Raw genomic sequence first — 18059 nt, 5'->3', positions numbered from 1 at the left:
AGTGAAGTGCATGTGTGGGAAATATTTAGAATCCAGTTCTAAAAGCTCACCACTGGGGGGCGGTGATGTACTGTCAACTGAGGATTGCCAGAACTGTTCTGATTGCTTAGAGGGGATGCTCTTGCTCCTGTATCTGAAAACAAAAGCACGCAAAACAAGAAACTTAGATTATATGTATAAGTTAGAATTAAAGCACAGGATACATATGCATAGGCATCTGCCTAAATTACTAGATACTTTGTAATTTGCCAGAGTGATAAAATTTGTTTAGTGTAATTTGGTGCTCTTACTGTTGTGGATGCTGATGACCGGGTTAGTGCGTGGGCTTGGAGAGGGAGTTGTAACAGTAGCATTCTTCACTCCAGTCACTGAAAACCATAAAACATAACATAATTAGCCTTAATAACATATATTAGGAGAAGTCAAAACAAAACAAAACAAAAAGTTCGCCAACTCTAACCTTGGACATCATCATCGTCCTCGGTGAGGTCAATTACGGAGCCTTTGGGTCGTGCTGCTGGTGCAGCTACTTTAGATGCAGCGGTTCCTGTAACTTGGTTGTCTGAGAAATACAAAACAATCTAAATTTAGTACCAAGTTAAGGAAAATGAAATGTCAGCAGCACCTCCGTGCTCTTCAGTCATCCTCACCTGTCTTTGATGTCAAAGACATCCCCTGTGGAGGTCCTGGAGCAGTGGATCCGGTTGCAGCTGGCCCAGATGTTGTAGGTGAAGAGACTGAAGACATGGCCCCGACTACAGAGACAGACTGAGCTGGTGTCCTGGCCGTGGTCACAGATACCCCAGCATGGGGTGTAGTTATTGCCCCTGCACCCCCTTGATACACAGCACGAGCAAGAGAGATCTGGCCAGAGGACATCTGGGCACTGGAGCCATGGAGGGCTGGGACAGTGGCCACGGCTGGTGCAGAGGCTGTGGCTGTGGTCGTGACAGATGCAGGCTTGAGTATAAACGTGGCGGTAGAAGCAGTGGTTTTGGACTTGTTCAGTGAGCTGGCTGCAGACAAAGATGAGACGGGGATGTTGACCAGTGTCCCTGCCTGGCCGTTTACTGATAAAGGCAACTGGATGAGAAGCGGCTGGCCTGTAGCCATCATGCTACTCCCAGGGGCAGTCTTCAAGAGGAGGGTGCCCGTTTGACTCTGGGTGGTACTGCCAGTGGCCAAGGTGGAGGTGGGGTTAGAGTTGGAAGTGATCAGCTGGAGGATAGGGGTCTGCTGAACCATGGCAGTTGAAGTGGAGGTGGGAGTTGGAGCTGAAGCTGCAGCAGGGGCTGAAGCTGCGGCAGGGGTTGCGGTAGGAACTGGAACTACTGGGGGAGGAGAGACTTGTTAGAAGAGACTTGAAAATATCTGCACAGGGTACACTTTTGCTCAAAAGACTGTCAATCATTTGTTAATTGCTAGTAAAGGTGATGGCAGTTAAAAACCCATCCCAGCATGACATGGACAAAAGATTTTGAGACATCTATGCAAAAATACAACATGCAGACAAATTCAATGACACTTTTCGACACTGCTCCTGGAAAACATGAAAGGTAAGATGACCTATTTTCTGTAATTCTGTCATGGTCAATAAACTTCCAATTACAAACATGGCTTCTTAACAGGAATAAACATTAAAGAGCAGCCAGAAGTTTGATACGCTCACTTTCACAATGTTTATGTAACCAACTCAATTAACATTGCTGAAAATTAAAACTAGGCAATATTTTTTTCCTATATGTAATTGCTACATTGTAAACACTTACTAAGAAGTCGACTGTTTTCTTATTTCTGAAGGTTTTGGTGTATTGTGAAAACTAAATTAAAACAAGACTTCTCAAAAAAAAAAAAAAAAATTGTGAAAACTAATCAAAATAAAATAAAGAGTGTAGGAGAAAGTTTAGTACTTATAATGTTTGGTAAAAATTGCATCCATTTTCAGAAAGTTCATTGTTTTTTGATTCTAACTGCTGTACTGATTTTCTTAAATCTTGTCTCGGACATATGCCCTCCATACATGAATAATTATAAAGATCCAAACTAAGTGTAAAACAAATAAATACTAAAACAAACTAACTAAACAGAATTTTAAACAAAAGGTTAAAATGAAATAAAAATAAAAACTAATTAGAAAATAAAGAACTACAATAACTATAACACTTTCCTGAAGAAAAAAAAAAAAAAAAAGAATAAAAAAAAAAAGAGGCTTTGACTCTGCTGTTTACAAACGTCTCACCACTATTTGCAGCACATGCAGCAGAGTATGCATCAGAACTGAGCAAACTATGGTGCAAAGTTGAGCCATGTCTTCAAAATAACACAACAGATGGGTTTGTGAAGTAAACTATCAGATCTGCCATAAAGAAATCTGCCAAATCAAACATGCAGAGATCTCTGCTGTGGAAACCGCTCATAAATAACATTTATTTAACTGTGTAAGTATGCATTACAGATATAGTATACTTTGGCTATTATTTGAAGATCACTCTAAACTGTTCTGAAATGACTGCATTGTTGTGTCAAATCCTAGCTTTATCTGTCACAGCTTGCACTGGATCCCATTTTCATTTATTGTTTAGCCAACACACCAATACCTGAATTTGTACTACCTAAAACCTGGGAATAGGTCCCAAATATCCAACACTGGTCAGGCTTCAAGTACACACAAAGAACGAACAACATGCAAACCCACATGAAGAAAAAAGCTAAAGTTTCAAAACTCCCACAAGAAGCCATTAATTCTGTCAAAGAACAAACAAACGTACAAAACGTACACAACATTTACCATAAAAAAAATTAAAGATAGATCTTTGTTACTCACCTGCTGTGCTGGATGAAGAAACAGTTGTGGATGTCTGCTTTACCTCCATGGAAGTCCAGCCTGGCCTGTTTAGAAAGATTGCTGATACTTAGAGTTGTTGACACTTGAAGTTGCTTATGTCCTTTACAGGATGAAGACTGAATGAGGTAAGGTGCTGACATTTAGATTTATTCCATGTAACACAGTCATCTTTGTGGTAGGACCGCAACTCAAACTTAAAGCGTGTGTCTGAGTTTTCACAAAATCATTCATCGGTATTTAACTGCAGTTCGCTCTCTTCAAGCACTGTGTCAACTTCACAAAGTCTGTCAGCAGAGATTAATATCCTTTTCAACATGATAATTTTTAAGAACACCTACAAAGATCTAAGTGACTGGAGGGTGATATTTTGACAAAATGTTTATATATGTTCTACCACGAATAATGACAATTGTCCCAGTATGCTTCAGTTCCTGTGGCGTTCAAGCGTCAAAACGACATGCCAGTTCTTTCCTCGTACTCTCGAAAAAACTCCGGCCTTCTCTTTACCCGCAGTATTTCATTGATAACGTCTCGAATTTCTCTCCACTTCTCACAAGACAGCACAGGAAATCGACGCTCAATGTACATCCTCATCGCCCTCCTCAAGTTTACGGGCAGGGCCTCTTTGCCCAATAATCCAACGTAGTTGACCTTTGCGACCCAGTCACAGTAGACATCGTATGGCACTAAGTAGCGGAAAATGTACGAGGCGTAGCGGTCAGGTCTTGGGTTCCCTGAGCTTCTCTTGCAGTTGTGGTAGAGCACGTTTTCCAAGTGCGAGGGAATCGTGCGGAGTTTAATGTCTGCTCTGCATTTCCCTTCATTGTACTCTGCCAGCTTTCTCGCCATAGCAACATGGCGGGACATATCTGCTTCCTCTTCCTCCTCCATTTCCTCGTCTTCTCCCTCCATCTTGACAGACAGTGCCGGAGTCTTATCAACAGAGGGCACCAATCCCTCTCTGGGCACCTCAGGCTGCGGCTCTATTGTCTGTCGACGGAGCACGCTGTTGGGAGGAGAGGTGCAGTTTTAACTACACTCTGCACTGCCTGAAGAAACGCTCAGGCTTCATATTGTAGAACGTCACAAGACTCAGGACCTGGACCCATGTGGGGTTACTTTGCAGGTGCAAAACACACACTGGGGCATGTGTTTGTTTATTCCAAACAAGTCTTTAGAAATATTTTGAGCGAAATTAAGACTTTCAAAAAGATGGTCCTGACAAACCGAACAAGGGACATGGATTCTTGTTTCCAAAAAAGTATGGATTTAGAGGACGTAAAGATTGATTCTGTCCATTTGTTTGTAATCTAGTGATTACACTTAGCAACCCGGGACAATGTCAACTATTCACAGTGTAACGGTTTCGTGTGTAGTAAGTACTTGCTTTAGTCCGGTATTGTCACGTTCATACAAAAGCAAAATTATATTCACACAAAATATCATCATGCACAAACTGCTGTATGATTCAAAGATTACATGTTTAAATACACTGATGCTGTCAGTTTTGAAACCTCAAAATCAGACTGACAAGTGGACTGTCAAAAGGTCTTAGCTTCCACTGAAGGGACTAAAATGTCTTTTAAAAAAGCCGTGGAGATTTGCCTCTCAAATACATGACTTAACATACAAAGCATAGCTGACAGGGATCTAGACTGAAAATGAGTCCAGAACACTTACCGCTGAGCTTGAGGGTTATTCGTAACCGCTGCAGTTTTGGCAGCAGTAGCAGCAGCAACGGCAGCAAGTGCCTGTAGAAAACAAATAAGAAGTTTCAACGTTTTTCAAGACATCACCTGCATGCCAAATGGAAACATTTTAACAAGTTACAAAAAAACATCTTACCTCCTGTTTCCTTTTATTCTCTGATACCTGATTGGCCTCTCCAAACTTTTTTGATAGTCGGGCAATCTTGGCCTGAAGAGAAACACCAAGTAGACTTTAGATACTTGTCAAATGAAAGCAGAGCATCTTCCAATGCCCAACATGTTCTCCTTATGGGACAAATTTAATTTCATATAAAAAGTTACCCTGCACTCACTTGGAGTGTGTTAATGGCGGCTTGGTGTTTAGTGGCGCAGTCAATTTTGTCTACTCTGTCCTTTAGCTCTTGGAAATGTTTGTCGAAAATGGTGAGCTCCAACACCTTCAATCGCTCCTCCACTAACTGCTGCACAATCTGAGAAGAATGAGGTGAAAGGGATGAAATGTTAGGAAAATTGGTGAAGAGAAACTTATATTTATCCAAGCTCAGCTATATCAGTCAAAATTATTATAATTAAGGCCACAGAGCACTGTGAAAAAAGTCGGCATCAATTATGCTGTATGTGTGAATGGATTTTATGCAACCAGTGTTTAAAAGCTATTAGAGTAAAAGCATATCTGAATACTCGAATACAAACCTTCCCGAGTTTATGATGACTGCCAGCTTTTGTAGTAATTTTAAGTTCCAGTTGGGCCTCCAACTCCTCACGGTCCATCTTGGGCCTCTTACCCTCTATTTTTACAGTTTTCCCATCTTTTTCAGAGCCCTCCGATAAAGTGCGTTTCAGTCCCGAGGTTGAGCTCCTCTCCTCTTTCACTGCTTAGCAAACAAAGACAAACACCAAAATATTTAAACTTAACACAGAACCAGTAACAGTTACTTTCAATAAGAACATTTGTTGGGTCTCCCTTTCAGTGACCTGGGGCCCTCATAAAGAACTGCATACCTCTGAAGGCTTTATTTTTTGTTTCTATTGACATTGCCAGTATGAACGCTGAAGTTATGTAAAAGCTGATCAGAGGTTAGTTAGTAATTGAGTCCAAGGCATGTCCTAATATAAACTCAGTCCATATTCATATGGACTTTACCAGTGGTTCCTTACTCTGTGACTGTTTTCTTTTTTTACAAGCTAGCAATAAGAGCCGTTGTTTACATGGTTAACATTTTTCCAGTGTTTACACCTGGTGTTTTTTCTTCTTCTTCTGTTTGTTTGACCAATCAGCATATGAACTGAAGTCTAAACGAATCCCTGTAAACTTACAAAGGGTCCTCTTGTGCTGGATGAGTCCCTACCCTCAAGTAAAAACAACACCAAATATAGAGTACTAACTGCAATCTTTTCCTACTCCTGCAGTCACACAGAAAAAAGGCACAACTTCCTCCAACTCCAAGAACTGTGAAAGAGTTCCACGTATCAAACTGCAATATCATCCAGGAAATTTATTGCAGTAAAATCCTCAAATTATACATTTCCTGTGACAATTTTCCGAAAAAGAAACCACCCAAATTTTCCCTTCAGGATCAGGGGAAGCTGATTTATCCCATGGTAAAGTATGCAAAGATTCTGCATTCTGACTTGAAATCTTACCAAATCATTTATGTTTTGAGTGCAGTGTTACATTATCCTATTCACATGTCATGTAGTATATAATTGCTTTTTGCGTCGCAACATCCACCATCTCATACCTGTATCAGATGGTGGAGTGGACGATGGTCGAGATGGCTTTGAGGCTTGTCCCACATTTGTTTTTTCCTTTTTGGGCTCCACTTTTACAGAGCCCACCTCCATCTTTTCCTCACACGTCGAGCCTTTCTTCACATCCGCTTTGTCAGTCTCTACTTCTTTTATGTCCTCATCTTTGATTTCCACTGATTGTTTTTGGTCCGTACAAGAAGCTGGATTGGGTATAGAGGAAGAAGATGAGGAAGAGTCGGAAGTGGTACATTTAGGAGAAGGCGGCTTTTCATCTGGTACTTTGGCTGTGGAAGCCTCAGTGTCCATTTCCTTTGTAGTGTCACTATCTGTTTCCATTGGTTCTGTGAAGTCAGATACTGCAGGTGGCACAGGTGTATCCGAACCTTTCAGTGGGTCCACTGCCAAATCTACAGCTGGGTCCTCTTCTACAGTGTGGTCCTCCTGAGAAAATTAAAAAAGATAACCAATTAAACGTTTTTCGGGCTCTCCACTTTCAATACGAACCACAGTATAAACTCATAACATTTTTTAAAATGAATACAAAGGTATCTGACAGTTTTGTTCATGTTTCCATGCATTTACCTTCTTCTTTTCCTCAGCTGGGATCACCTCAGTATCTTTTTCCTGTTGTCCCTTGCAGTCTGTTCTAGCTGTGACAGGTTCACTTGATGATGATGGTGTGCCATCTTTCTTCTCATCTTCTTCTACCTTTTTCAGTTCAAAATTTAGAGGATCCACTGGTGATCTCGGAGCAGTCATTTCTTCGAGTCCTTTTGGACTTGAAGAGGGAGGGGAAGGAGACAAATTTAGGGACAGGGACGGTGTGGGAGAGCTCAGAGCGGTCGGAGAGACGGGTGGTGTAGTCTGGGGAGTGTTCAAGTCCAGGACGTTGTTTTGCTCTTTGTCGCCCACTTTTTGTCCGTCCTCTTTATGTGTTCCATTCATCAGAGGTGGTGGAGATGGGTTGGACAAACTTGTACCCACAGTGAGCAAAGTGCTGTGCAGGTTCTCCAGCTGATGTCTATCACTGATCTTCATGGTTTTCCTGGCGCGAAAAATCTTCTTCTTCTCTTCTGTCACAATAACTTCCATCTTTGCCTGTGGAGTAGAGATAAGAGATAACATGCATTCAGAAGGGATTAATGAGAACAGACAACACCTAGAGCTGTAAAAGTTAATGGCACAGTGTCTTCCGCTAATTAACCTTTCCTGATTCTGATCTTTACGCATTGCTCAGTATTGGGTGCACCGTTTCCGAGAAAACACTAGAGGACACTGCAGAGCTCTTTGGCATTAGCTTTTTCTTTCTGGAAGGTTCTTCTGTCACAGCTGTCTCTGCACCAAACTGATGGTTCCTTAGCAGCCCATTCCTTTACTACAAATTTAACTCAGCATCCAAGCCAAATCACACTCATCCATCTGATTACACATTGCTTCATCTGTCCTACAGTGACTTAAGTCAACAAGCAGCTCAGTAAGCCAGGAAACCTTTTTTCATGGTAGTCAGAAAAGCTAAACTTGCTTCTGCAAATCCCCTCTACCTCACTTTTCTGAAAAACTACGGATTTCATGTTTACCTAAGCCCCAATCCTGAGAACAGAAGTGGCACGAGTTAACAACAGCAGCAGCCCAACCTTCCTCCCATCCCCCCATCCCCCTATTGGTTCCCTCGTCAGCAAATCAGAACGGACCCATTCAGGCTGTGCTGGCAGCAGCAAAAGGGTTATGCAAAACATGAAGGACTTTCCGTATAGTTGTGATTGTTGTGCACAATTTACTGTTAAGGCTAGTTGTCACATTCTACAAGGATTCATTTCATGTCTACTTATTTTATATGCGTGGAAGCATGTGTTGATTTTACCTTCATTTTATGGGTGTCAGAAGTAAAAATGAACCTGAGCTGTGTGCAGGAGATACTTTACTTGCAGTAATTTTCTTCTTTTGCACTCATATGTGTTATAATATTAAGTAGCAGAGAAAAAGTATTTAGAACTCACCTTCAAGCCAAAGGGTTCCTGACAATGGACTTAATACAGGACTTGTCGACAACCTGAGGGAAAAATGAGAATAATTTGTTAGCAAATTTCTTAGAAACCTGAGCTCTAACTGTCTCTTTGGCTTCAAAGTGATATATTTTTCCAGGTCACTATGAATTGCATCAACTAAAAGTGCAATTATGTCAATTACTGTATTTTGTTTTTAACACACTTATTTATATCCAGATTTAAAATAGCATACAGTAAAGTAGACTAAGGACACTAAAGACTAAGGACACCTTACATTTGTTTCTGCAGTGCAAAATTATCGGTCGTAACCAGCTTTCGCTTACTCATGCTGGTAAAGCAAATGAAATTGCCTTAATTTGGAATTTTTTAGGAATAGTATTTATGATGTGACAAAACTCGATACTATTTTTTTTTTTCAAAATTCAGTAACTCACGAAGGCAAAAATTACTCAAAGGTAAACACAATAACGTAATATCACAATTATATTTTGGTTGATTATTCAGTTATCTGCTAGCAAGAGGCTTAAGAAGAACACCAATAGAGTGGTGACAAACTGGTGAAGGTCGCCAAAGTGGTGACAAACACACAAAAGGTTAACACAAAAGGACACAAAACAGGAAAGTGGTTTGCCAGAATGATGGACAGAAAAAGATGTTTTACTGCAGAAAGGTTGAACTTCATAAAAAAAACAAAACATAATTATGTACATGTAAGAAAAAAAACAAACAAAAACATGCAGTCACTGACAGTTTTGTTATATTTTTGGTCTACAGTATTGCTAAGATCAGACTGTCGCTTCTAGTGGTAAAAAGCAAAAACAGACATTCAAATGGTAGGAACCTCAAACAGCCAAGTCTTTATACTGGTTTCAGTGCAAAAACACAACATAAAAAGTGGTTACTACATGAGAAACCTTTAAACTCCGACCAGGAAGGAGCAGTAAGCCGTGTCAGTTTCACACTGTAACTTGGTTAGCTTTACTGCTACTGCAGTACTCACATGGTGCAGAGAGAACCGAGGGAAAACAGCCTCAACCTGCAAAAATCTCTCATTTAGCCTTGTGTATGTTGAAGCTTAGCAGGCTGCCACATGTATATGGAAAAACACAAAGACTAATGTGGACTGAGCGTATAGCTCCAGCTTTAATGCTGAGCAGCACAGTGAGATGTTTGCGCACACGTTCAATATGTTAGGCCTTCCCTACTCTGTTTTTACATGAGCATCCATGTTTCCTGCTGTTTTCCTTCCTATTGTTCTAAAAATAAGTAAGGCAGCATTTCAATACAATCGCCTAAAAAAGATCTGACCTGAAAAACAAGAAGAATCAGAAAAAAAACCTCCTAAAAAAAAAAAAAAAAAAATCAGCGTTCACAAATATGTGGAGCAGTGAAAACTGCAAGCACAATTATTGGTTTGCTTCACATTCCAGTGTTACTGCACACTGCGCAGAGTCGACTATCCCCCTCCCCCATCCCACGGCCTCATTTACTGCTCCTGGATTTAGTGCAGGAACTCAAAATGGCCGCTGGATCTGTTGTTTAATGTCAGCCCGAGCTCTCAGTAGCTAGCTGAGAAGGATTCTCATTCAGGTGTATCAGGTTGCAGCACAACTCTGCTTAGCAAGAGTTTTCTATTCAGCCTGACACTTCAGCAAGCTGTCACATTGTGAACAAATTGTAGAACATTTAAAGAAAGTGCTAATTAAGCCAAACATAATCTCAGTTATTTGCTGATAATATTATTAAAGTGATCTTTACATCCAACCTTTTTATTGCTATAAAACAAGCAGAAAAAGTATCGAGTCAATTTTGTCCGATTTTATTATTAATCATTATTATGGTCTTTAAAAATGTACACAGACTGTAAAAAAAAGTGCAGTTCTGTGTGTAAACGCTCAGTGTATAGATTTTTAATAGTTGCTTGCAGCTACGAGAACTAGTCATCTTGCCCCCGCAAAGTGCAGAAAGCAGTCATAACATGTATGAGTAGCATCAGGGTGTGGCATTTAATCTTCACTCCAAGTTAGGCCGAAAAAGGTAAACACTATTTTTTTAAAAATTATTTATCCTAAATCAGCAGAAACAGCATAACGTTAAACTTCACACAACAGAAACCCATAGGAAAGCCAACACATGAAGGTTTATAGAATGGAATTCAAATCACTAAATGACGTTTCATACAAATTGTGAATGTTTCCCAAGAGAGAATCCACTGACTACTGAAACAGCAGACACCCACTGTTTCTGTGTCCTTAAAAACACAACTATGTGATTAAACCGAGTTCAACGATCTTACTATGCACAGATGCACTTTTTATTTAACACTTGCGTTTTATTTTTGCAATGTTTTCTAAGCCAGGCTCTGACTAACAGCTTACTAAATTTGAACAGCAACTGCTTCATTTGTTTGAAGCTACAGAGACTGCATCAAAGGAAAGAGACATGGAGAGATATTCAGACTTCATGCTTGGACTTTAACAAATCTTTACTCCAAGTTACAAGATAGCTGCTCATTCCTTTAGAAGTATTCCTTGAAACTCCCTGTGTCAGCCCCAGATAAGCGGTCATTAAACCGCCGATTACAAACTCTGTCAATCTCGACTACAAGCATAACTACTTCCAAATAAAGCAGAAGCAAGGTCACTTGCTTTGAGAAACTGGAGAGGAGTTTGTGTTGCAGCAAGAAAACCTCTAACCTTCTTCAGTCTTTTAGCACCCAAGCAAATAATCAAGACTTGACATTGATACTTTGTGGTTACATGCAACATCAAAACCTTCTCTTTCAGAACATGGAAGAACATCGCTGGTACAGATGGAAGACAGTCATACTTAATGACATCTTGATCATCAGTTTTCAAGACAACATAAGACAACCTGGCCTAACATCTTGGCCTTTCCACCAACACACGCTGTCGAGCATGTTTGTGACGAAGCGCCAAATTATTCATCGTCACATCTCTCGCTGACCTACAGATTTCAGTTAATGTTAAATCCCTTGTTACTTTGTTTGTTTGTCCACTGTGCACCATTAAACACTAGAAACAGTGTGTGAGTGTACCACGGGTCAGCATGAACAAATAAACCAGTGAGTTCAAAGAAAACACACGTGTTCATCAGCAACTCGAGCCAAGAAAGCCCGCTTTGGACTAAGACAACACAGTTGGGCAGCTGTGTTATGACAGTATATTGATATTTGAGACTTACAACTTACATTTTGAGGGGATGATGACAGACTGTCGAAATGCTACCTTTTTGAGTGAAGTAAAAAAATCTTTCTTCCTATTAAAATAAAACATAGTTAAAAGATCTTCTAGATCTTCAAGTTAAAAAAATCTTCTCATTAGGAGAAGCTAACTTGAGATCTCTTAAAAAGACGTCAACTTAAATCACAGAGAGACTCTAACTGTTGAAATACTTTAAAAACAAATTTAAAAACCCACAATTTAAAAGCAGGTTATGTAGGGTTGGGCCTACTGACTGTGAAGCAGGCACTGGCTAAGAGGCCAACAGCAGACTACAAAAGAGAGGAGGGGCTCAGTTAGGACCAGTCCATCAAGCACATTGCAGTCATATAAAGTCTTTATAAAGTCTGTACTAGCTATTAATTAAACCATTTTCAAATGAAAAGCCTGTTGAGCACTCCTGACACAGCAACGTGTCTTGTTGCATAACATGAGCCGCTAAATTTTTTCCTCCCTTCCTGCTGTCACAGTAGTAAGATTTATTTACAGCTTGCCATAAATACATGCAAGTTTAATCCTTTTATCATTTTTAAATGTAGCGTAGTGATTGTCAATGACAACACTAGCTAGCAGCGCACAGACAGAGGGAAAGTACCCTGCACAGACTGTTGCATGGCAACACCCATCCCCCAACTCTAGCACAAACTAGTCCACTGTATGGAAATCTACAGCCAGCACGGGACAAACCATTTTAACAAAGGGCAGGGGGGGGGATCTGTCCTTTTATTAAAAACATCACAGGCAGAAGACATTTATGATGAAAAGGTTAAGGGCATTATGTTTATTTGAAAGCACAGTACTTTATGCTGTTCTGTGCTTGCAGTGTTAAAAATATTAAACTGTGTTTCAATCCACTGTTTTTATGCAATTAAAAATATTAAGCCCTTTAGGGAAAATTTTACTGCTCCCTCTGGGCTCTCTGCTAAATCTTTGATAGAATTAATCTGAACTGGATACATATATGATTGGCCATGGTTTACTCCAATAACCTGAGGACTTGCTGTTCTTGAGCTGAGCACCGTGTTAGCCACAGTTTTCAACGCTCTCTAATGACTCCTGAGGACCGGAGTCAGACTGTAACATAATCTCACAGGACTCCTCTTGGCCATGCTAAATGCCACACTTTCACACAAAATGTTGAATTTATTAGAAACCAGGGAGGGGGGAACAATAGCTGTTTTAAATTCTTTCCATCACATAAGTATTAACAGGCGGTGCACTAGTACCTTAGGGATAGGTCTCACAGAAAGCAGTAATTTTGTAATGTTTTCCTCAAGACAAAACATGCAAAAAATAAAAAATAAACCTCCAAAAAACCTTAAATAAACATGAATTCATATTGTTCAGATATAAACAATTTAAGCCATGTATAATGTAGACAGTGCGCACACGCTAATCAGGATCACATTTCCTTTCTGTTCAGTGATAAGATGACCATACATTTGCAGGATGTGTTAAGACCTGATGAAAGGTAGAGGCACCAAAAGGTTTACTGATTTTTTTTAATTTGTTGAAATATTTCAAAACCTAGAGCCCTGCACCATCTCCACAGACATCCTTTGGCTTAGTATTCACTGTATTCACACTTTCAAAACAGAACTGGAAAAAAAACCCTAAACCTAGACTGTTAAGGCTGAAACTGAAAATCAAACTGACTGGACCAAACAAACCCAAACAGCTCAATGCGCAAAATCTCTAAAAAAAAATTTAACAAAAGCCTCAATACTAAACAATGATGGACATTATTTTTTGTATGTGTTCACCTTTATCAGGATGAATCTAGAAAATATGGCATCCACTGAAGGTCAGATAAATTACTGAGCAGAGGACGATCAAAGGGGAGGAGTCTATGTTTTTCCTCTAAAGCTACTACGCAGTCTGTGCTAAAGACAAACCAAACAGTAAAACAAAAAAAGAAAAAAAAGAAGTGACATTACATTATATATACAAACAAATGAAAAGCAAAAACACAGAAAACAAATATAGTCACTAACACAACAAAAAGCAGCACAATGTGCACTTTAGTCTCAGCTTAGCTAGCAGTGCACAACCAGCGCTAAATTGCACACTTTCGACACTCAACCTAGAACAAGCTGCAGCCACCCTCCCCCTCTCTCCATCTGTCTCTTTCACACAGACAGACAAACACACACAAACACACAGAGAAAGGCGCTCTCTCTGGAACAGCCTCTCCCTCTCGCTCATGGGCTGAACCATTCTGCTGTAGGGTGGAAGTGGGGGTGGGGCGTTCAAACAAAGAAAATTTTACTTTATTTCTTTTTGAAGTAATACTGCACTTTCAGAATTACCAAGGAACAACCAGAAGTTTTTTTTGGTTTTATCTAAAATACTAGCGCTAGAATGTTCTAGACCCGCTGAAACGTCTTTAATGTCTTCCTAAAACATATCAAACAAGCCAGTTAAGCAATTTTGTACCAAACTGTGTATACAGTCTACTGTTTTTATTGAATGTTAAAAGATTATCTCAACAAAAAAGGAAAGAAAGTGTGTGTATATATCTTTTATTGAGAATAAATGGTGCTTTCTTAGTCCCAAAGTATCATGCTAGCTGCATCCAGTAAAAAAAAAAAAAAAAAAAAAAAAAAGAGAGCAGAGTCTGACACAATAAGCAGCCTCTACCCGCCCGGCCTCTCCCTCAGCAGGGAGGGCTGCTGTTAAATGAGACTAAACCATTCCTATGCGGGGGTGATTCCTCTACTCAAGAGGAACAAAGAACACACACCTAAAAATATAAAATCAAAAGCCTACATGGTTCATTTTTTTAAATCACTTCTTCTAATTAGGTTTGCTTTGAATGATTCATCAAATTAAAATTAAAAAGAACTATTTATGGTAATTTCCTGATTTGACACAAAAACGACAAAATAAGGTGAAGTAGGATAGAAATACAATTTTATTTAAATTGTCATTCATATTCAACCTGCACCTGTCTTCATCAACAGCCCTCTTGCCAGAGTCAATAAAAGCTTGCAGTGCACTCTTTGCCTAACCCTCCTTTCTTCCATGACAGAAACACAAAATGGCCACCAGCGCTGCTGCGAGGAGCATGCAGAGTACAAGCTGGATCAGATCACATAACAAGCCCCACCCACAAAAAAAGAAGGGGGGAGGGGGGGAAAGCAATGCGTATCTGCAGAAATCTTGATATGCATACGTAGATCTTGAGGAAACAGCAAATTTGACGACTGAGTGTTATCTCTGCATGTTAGTGATCTACTGTAAATCCTGGTTTAGCTTATTTTTGTAACAAGAGACCAGAAGTCTTGTGCTCACTTGCTCGCTACCACCCTAAGCTATGATTGAAGAATTAAGAAAATCTCGACAACCTCAAATATTGCTAAATATTTTATAAGTCTGAAGAACTGGGTAATAAAATAACGCCCTTTCTCTTTAAGACTGGCGTATGTCCTTCAACCAGTAAACCTGACACTTCGCTGTCTAAGCCTGTCAGACACTCAAGATGTTGTTGGTTTTATTTTCTGATTACCTATACACTGAAAAAGCAATTAACTGCTATCTGATATTAGACATTTTTATGAAGGCTAAATACTATGGGGAGAAAAAAAGATGTCAGCCAGTGAGGTCAGAGCCTGCATTCCTACATTACTGCGCAGAATGCGCAGTCTTCCCTTCCCCCACCCTCTCCTTCTGCATCTGGATTCAATGAAACCTAAAATGGCCACGCTGATCTGCTGTGCGCAGGCACACTGAGCTCTTACTGCCTGCTACATCGGCAACAAGATCTCATGTTTAGTAGGAACCACAACAACAACAAAATCATATGTGGTAAAGTCTGACCAAAACATTTAATGTTAGCTGAAGTGATTTTAGATCCTTAAACACAGGAAAAAATTTCAAAATTCCCCTAAACAGGTAGCAGCCTTGGGTCAATGGCTGTCACACAATCTAAAATATTCGTACACAAATTCAATCAAAGCTTTCCTAATATTATAATACTAGGACTCTAAAGCTCCAGTTTCCAACCACAGGTTGGAATCCAGGTGAACTGGAAAATCTGAATCACCCAGAGGTTTGAGAAAAAGTGCGCGGATGTTTGCTCTGAGATAGTGTGTGCATGCCAGGAGAGGCTCCAGTCTGCCAAGACCTTGAACAGGGTGAGATGTATAGAAAACATTTAGATGGATACATTCAAACGTGGACACTTTAGAAGGGAAGTGCATGTCCAATACCAAAACTGTTAAAAGGAAAAAATGTGTTCAAGTACACATGATGGTACTGACGGTACTTTCCAGAGAAACAGGTGCAATTACAAGACTTTAACCATGAACACATTCTCGATATGCTGTCAAATTCATAATTCATCTATAAGTGGATACAGTCACTCAACGACAGCAATAAAACTGAACACAGCCCATCAGGTATAGTCTGCCACCTGCCACAGTCAGTTTTTATGCTTTCCTTATGGATTTACACAATTTAGTTTTCACGGTTGTTCAGCAGGCATGTGGACAGATCAACTTGGGGACCAAGCTATTGCCACTGTATTTGATCATTCCTCTCTCCAGTGGGATTCCTTTATTTACATATATCCAGCTATTTGCCATCAAGACAGTGTGTGACGTTCCTTTAAATGTTCCCTTAGCTGAAAACCCCAAAGCGCATACTAATAAAAACAACACGTAAAAAAATAAGGAAATTACAGTAGAAAATATAAATAAAGTAGCCTCGTAGTAGTATTGTTGTAGTAGTATTGTAGAAACCAATTTCTGAAAAGTAGTCAAAAGAAAGGAAATTTCTTTTGACATGATTTTAACTGTTGCGTTTAAAAGCACTGACTTTTAGCCTACCATTTCTCAAACATAGTACGCGTGATTGTGCCTCCCCCCCTTCTTGTGACAAATTAGACTCCAGCGAGAGCAGGGTAGAAGGAAAAAAGGGAAGAAAACTAGGGAAAGGGTGGGGGTGGGAGAACCAGGAGATCCATGTGAATCAGGCAAGCTGAGCGGGGTTTGTGTAATGACTACAGAAAAATGCTATGGATGGTTACAAATACAAAGTGAAGTACACCATCCAGCAAAATAAAGTCGACCTTAAGTTAATCTTAAGGCATTAAATAAACAAAAAACAAACAAACAAAAACAATAACCCCACACTTTTGGTTAACTGCAGAACCAAAACATCTACATGTAGTTGCTCCATTTTATTTTTTCAAGAGACTGAAGGCTGTGTGGAATAACTTGAGTTTAGATCACATTGTATGAAATAGCTACAGCTAGCACACAAAGTCAGATCCACAGCCTGACAACAGAGCACCGAACCCCTCCCCCACACCTGCAGTCTGCTCTCTGGAGGTTTACAGCCAGGCATGGACTAAACCATTTCAGGAGTAGGGGGGTTCTCATAAAAAGGGAGGGAACTATAAAGATAAATTACAATTTCAAAGCTACCTAAATGATTCAGACTCTATAGTTACATATTCAGATCTAAATAAGCCTATGCTGAACAGGAAAAGATTTGTTGTGTCTTCTAGTTCTCTTGTGGAGGCAGATATTTTACCCTTGGCTTTGAAAGACCTGTTCATTCTCCTTAAGCGTTTTGATCAAATTTTACTTCTGTCTGTGCTGCAATAATTCGTCCTTGTTTATGTCTAAAGGTGGGTTTTGTCAGAAGTTTGCTGCGTGGTAATAAAGTCCAGAATTAAGAACTCACAAATCCGGTATTAACAGCTTCCTCCCCTCTGTCTAAAAACAGACATTCAAGCATAAAGAGGCCATGGAACTCACACAGTTTTCTGTGAAAAACTTTGCAGGACACAGCTAAAATTTCCTGACTCGATAATTTAGATAAGTTAACAAGCTAGCAACTTTGACACTTTCCCATCCCCCACTCTATTCCTTTGATGGGCTGCAGTGAATGCTAGAGCACAAAATGGCTGACTGCCTGAGAATGCCTTTTGTAATGAATATAGCTAGCCTTTCCCCACATCAGGCTTATGTGGGGAAAGGCTAGCTATATTCATTACAAAAGGCATTCTCAGGCAGTCAGCCATTTTGTGCTCTAGCATTCACTGCAGCCCATCAAATATAGAGTGGTATATTTAATACCACTCTATTTTAAAAATAACTATATTTGTTTCTCCCCTCCCTGCTGGTTTGTATAAACAGAAGACTCTTTAAGTATAAAAGGAGAAGACATATTCTAATTAACATTCACTGGACCCACAGCAGTAAATGGTTATTTCAATTGCATTTGATGACACGTCAACATAAATTAGCCAGCTTCATAATTTGACAGTATTTATAGCGAATGTATTTGTTAGCAATGTCTCAAAGTATTCCTATTTGGCTAGGCTACAATAAAATAATAGTATTTGTAAAGTACTAGTACTTTTTCCCATATATTTCTCTCTTTTACTTCTGAAAAATATATTTGTGAAATATTGGTACTTTGTGGGTGGCATGAAGCAACCCACAAGCACACCGAGTATTACAATGGTAACTGTAAGGTAAGAGAGCTAATCCTG

The 18059-nt window shown here is 39.7% G+C and overlaps 1 protein-coding gene across 5 annotated transcripts in view; it reads right to left on the bottom strand.

Annotated features, from left to right (window-relative positions):
* Window positions 1–18059, bottom strand: part of atf7ip (activating transcription factor 7 interacting protein) — a 30967-nt gene that overhangs the window by 1797 nt on the left and 11111 nt on the right. For 2 of the 5 annotated variants that reach the window (XM_085164274.1, XM_085164273.1), the window contains exons 2-13: window positions 8304–8356; window positions 6889–7404; window positions 6297–6747; window positions 5248–5429; window positions 4887–5024; window positions 4691–4762; window positions 4526–4596; window positions 2825–2889; window positions 651–1331; window positions 461–562; window positions 291–368; window positions 51–133 (exon numbers count right to left, since the gene is read on the bottom strand). In XM_085164274.1, the coding sequence (XP_085020400.1) occupies window positions 51–133; window positions 291–368; window positions 461–562; window positions 651–1331; window positions 2825–2889; window positions 4526–4596; window positions 4691–4762; window positions 4887–5024; window positions 5248–5429; window positions 6297–6747; window positions 6889–7398 (2433 nt within the window). In that variant the 5' untranslated portion in view covers window positions 7399–7404; window positions 8304–8356. The other 3 variants (XM_085164277.1, XM_085164276.1, XM_085164275.1) reach the window with 3 other exon arrangements.

Source organism: Neolamprologus multifasciatus, chromosome 6 (assembly GCF_963576455.1).
Source record: "Neolamprologus multifasciatus chromosome 6, fNeoMul1.2, whole genome shotgun sequence".
Taxonomy (NCBI): Eukaryota; Metazoa; Chordata; class Actinopteri; order Cichliformes; family Cichlidae; genus Neolamprologus; species Neolamprologus multifasciatus.
This window is presented reverse-complemented; position numbering and strand designations above follow the sequence as displayed.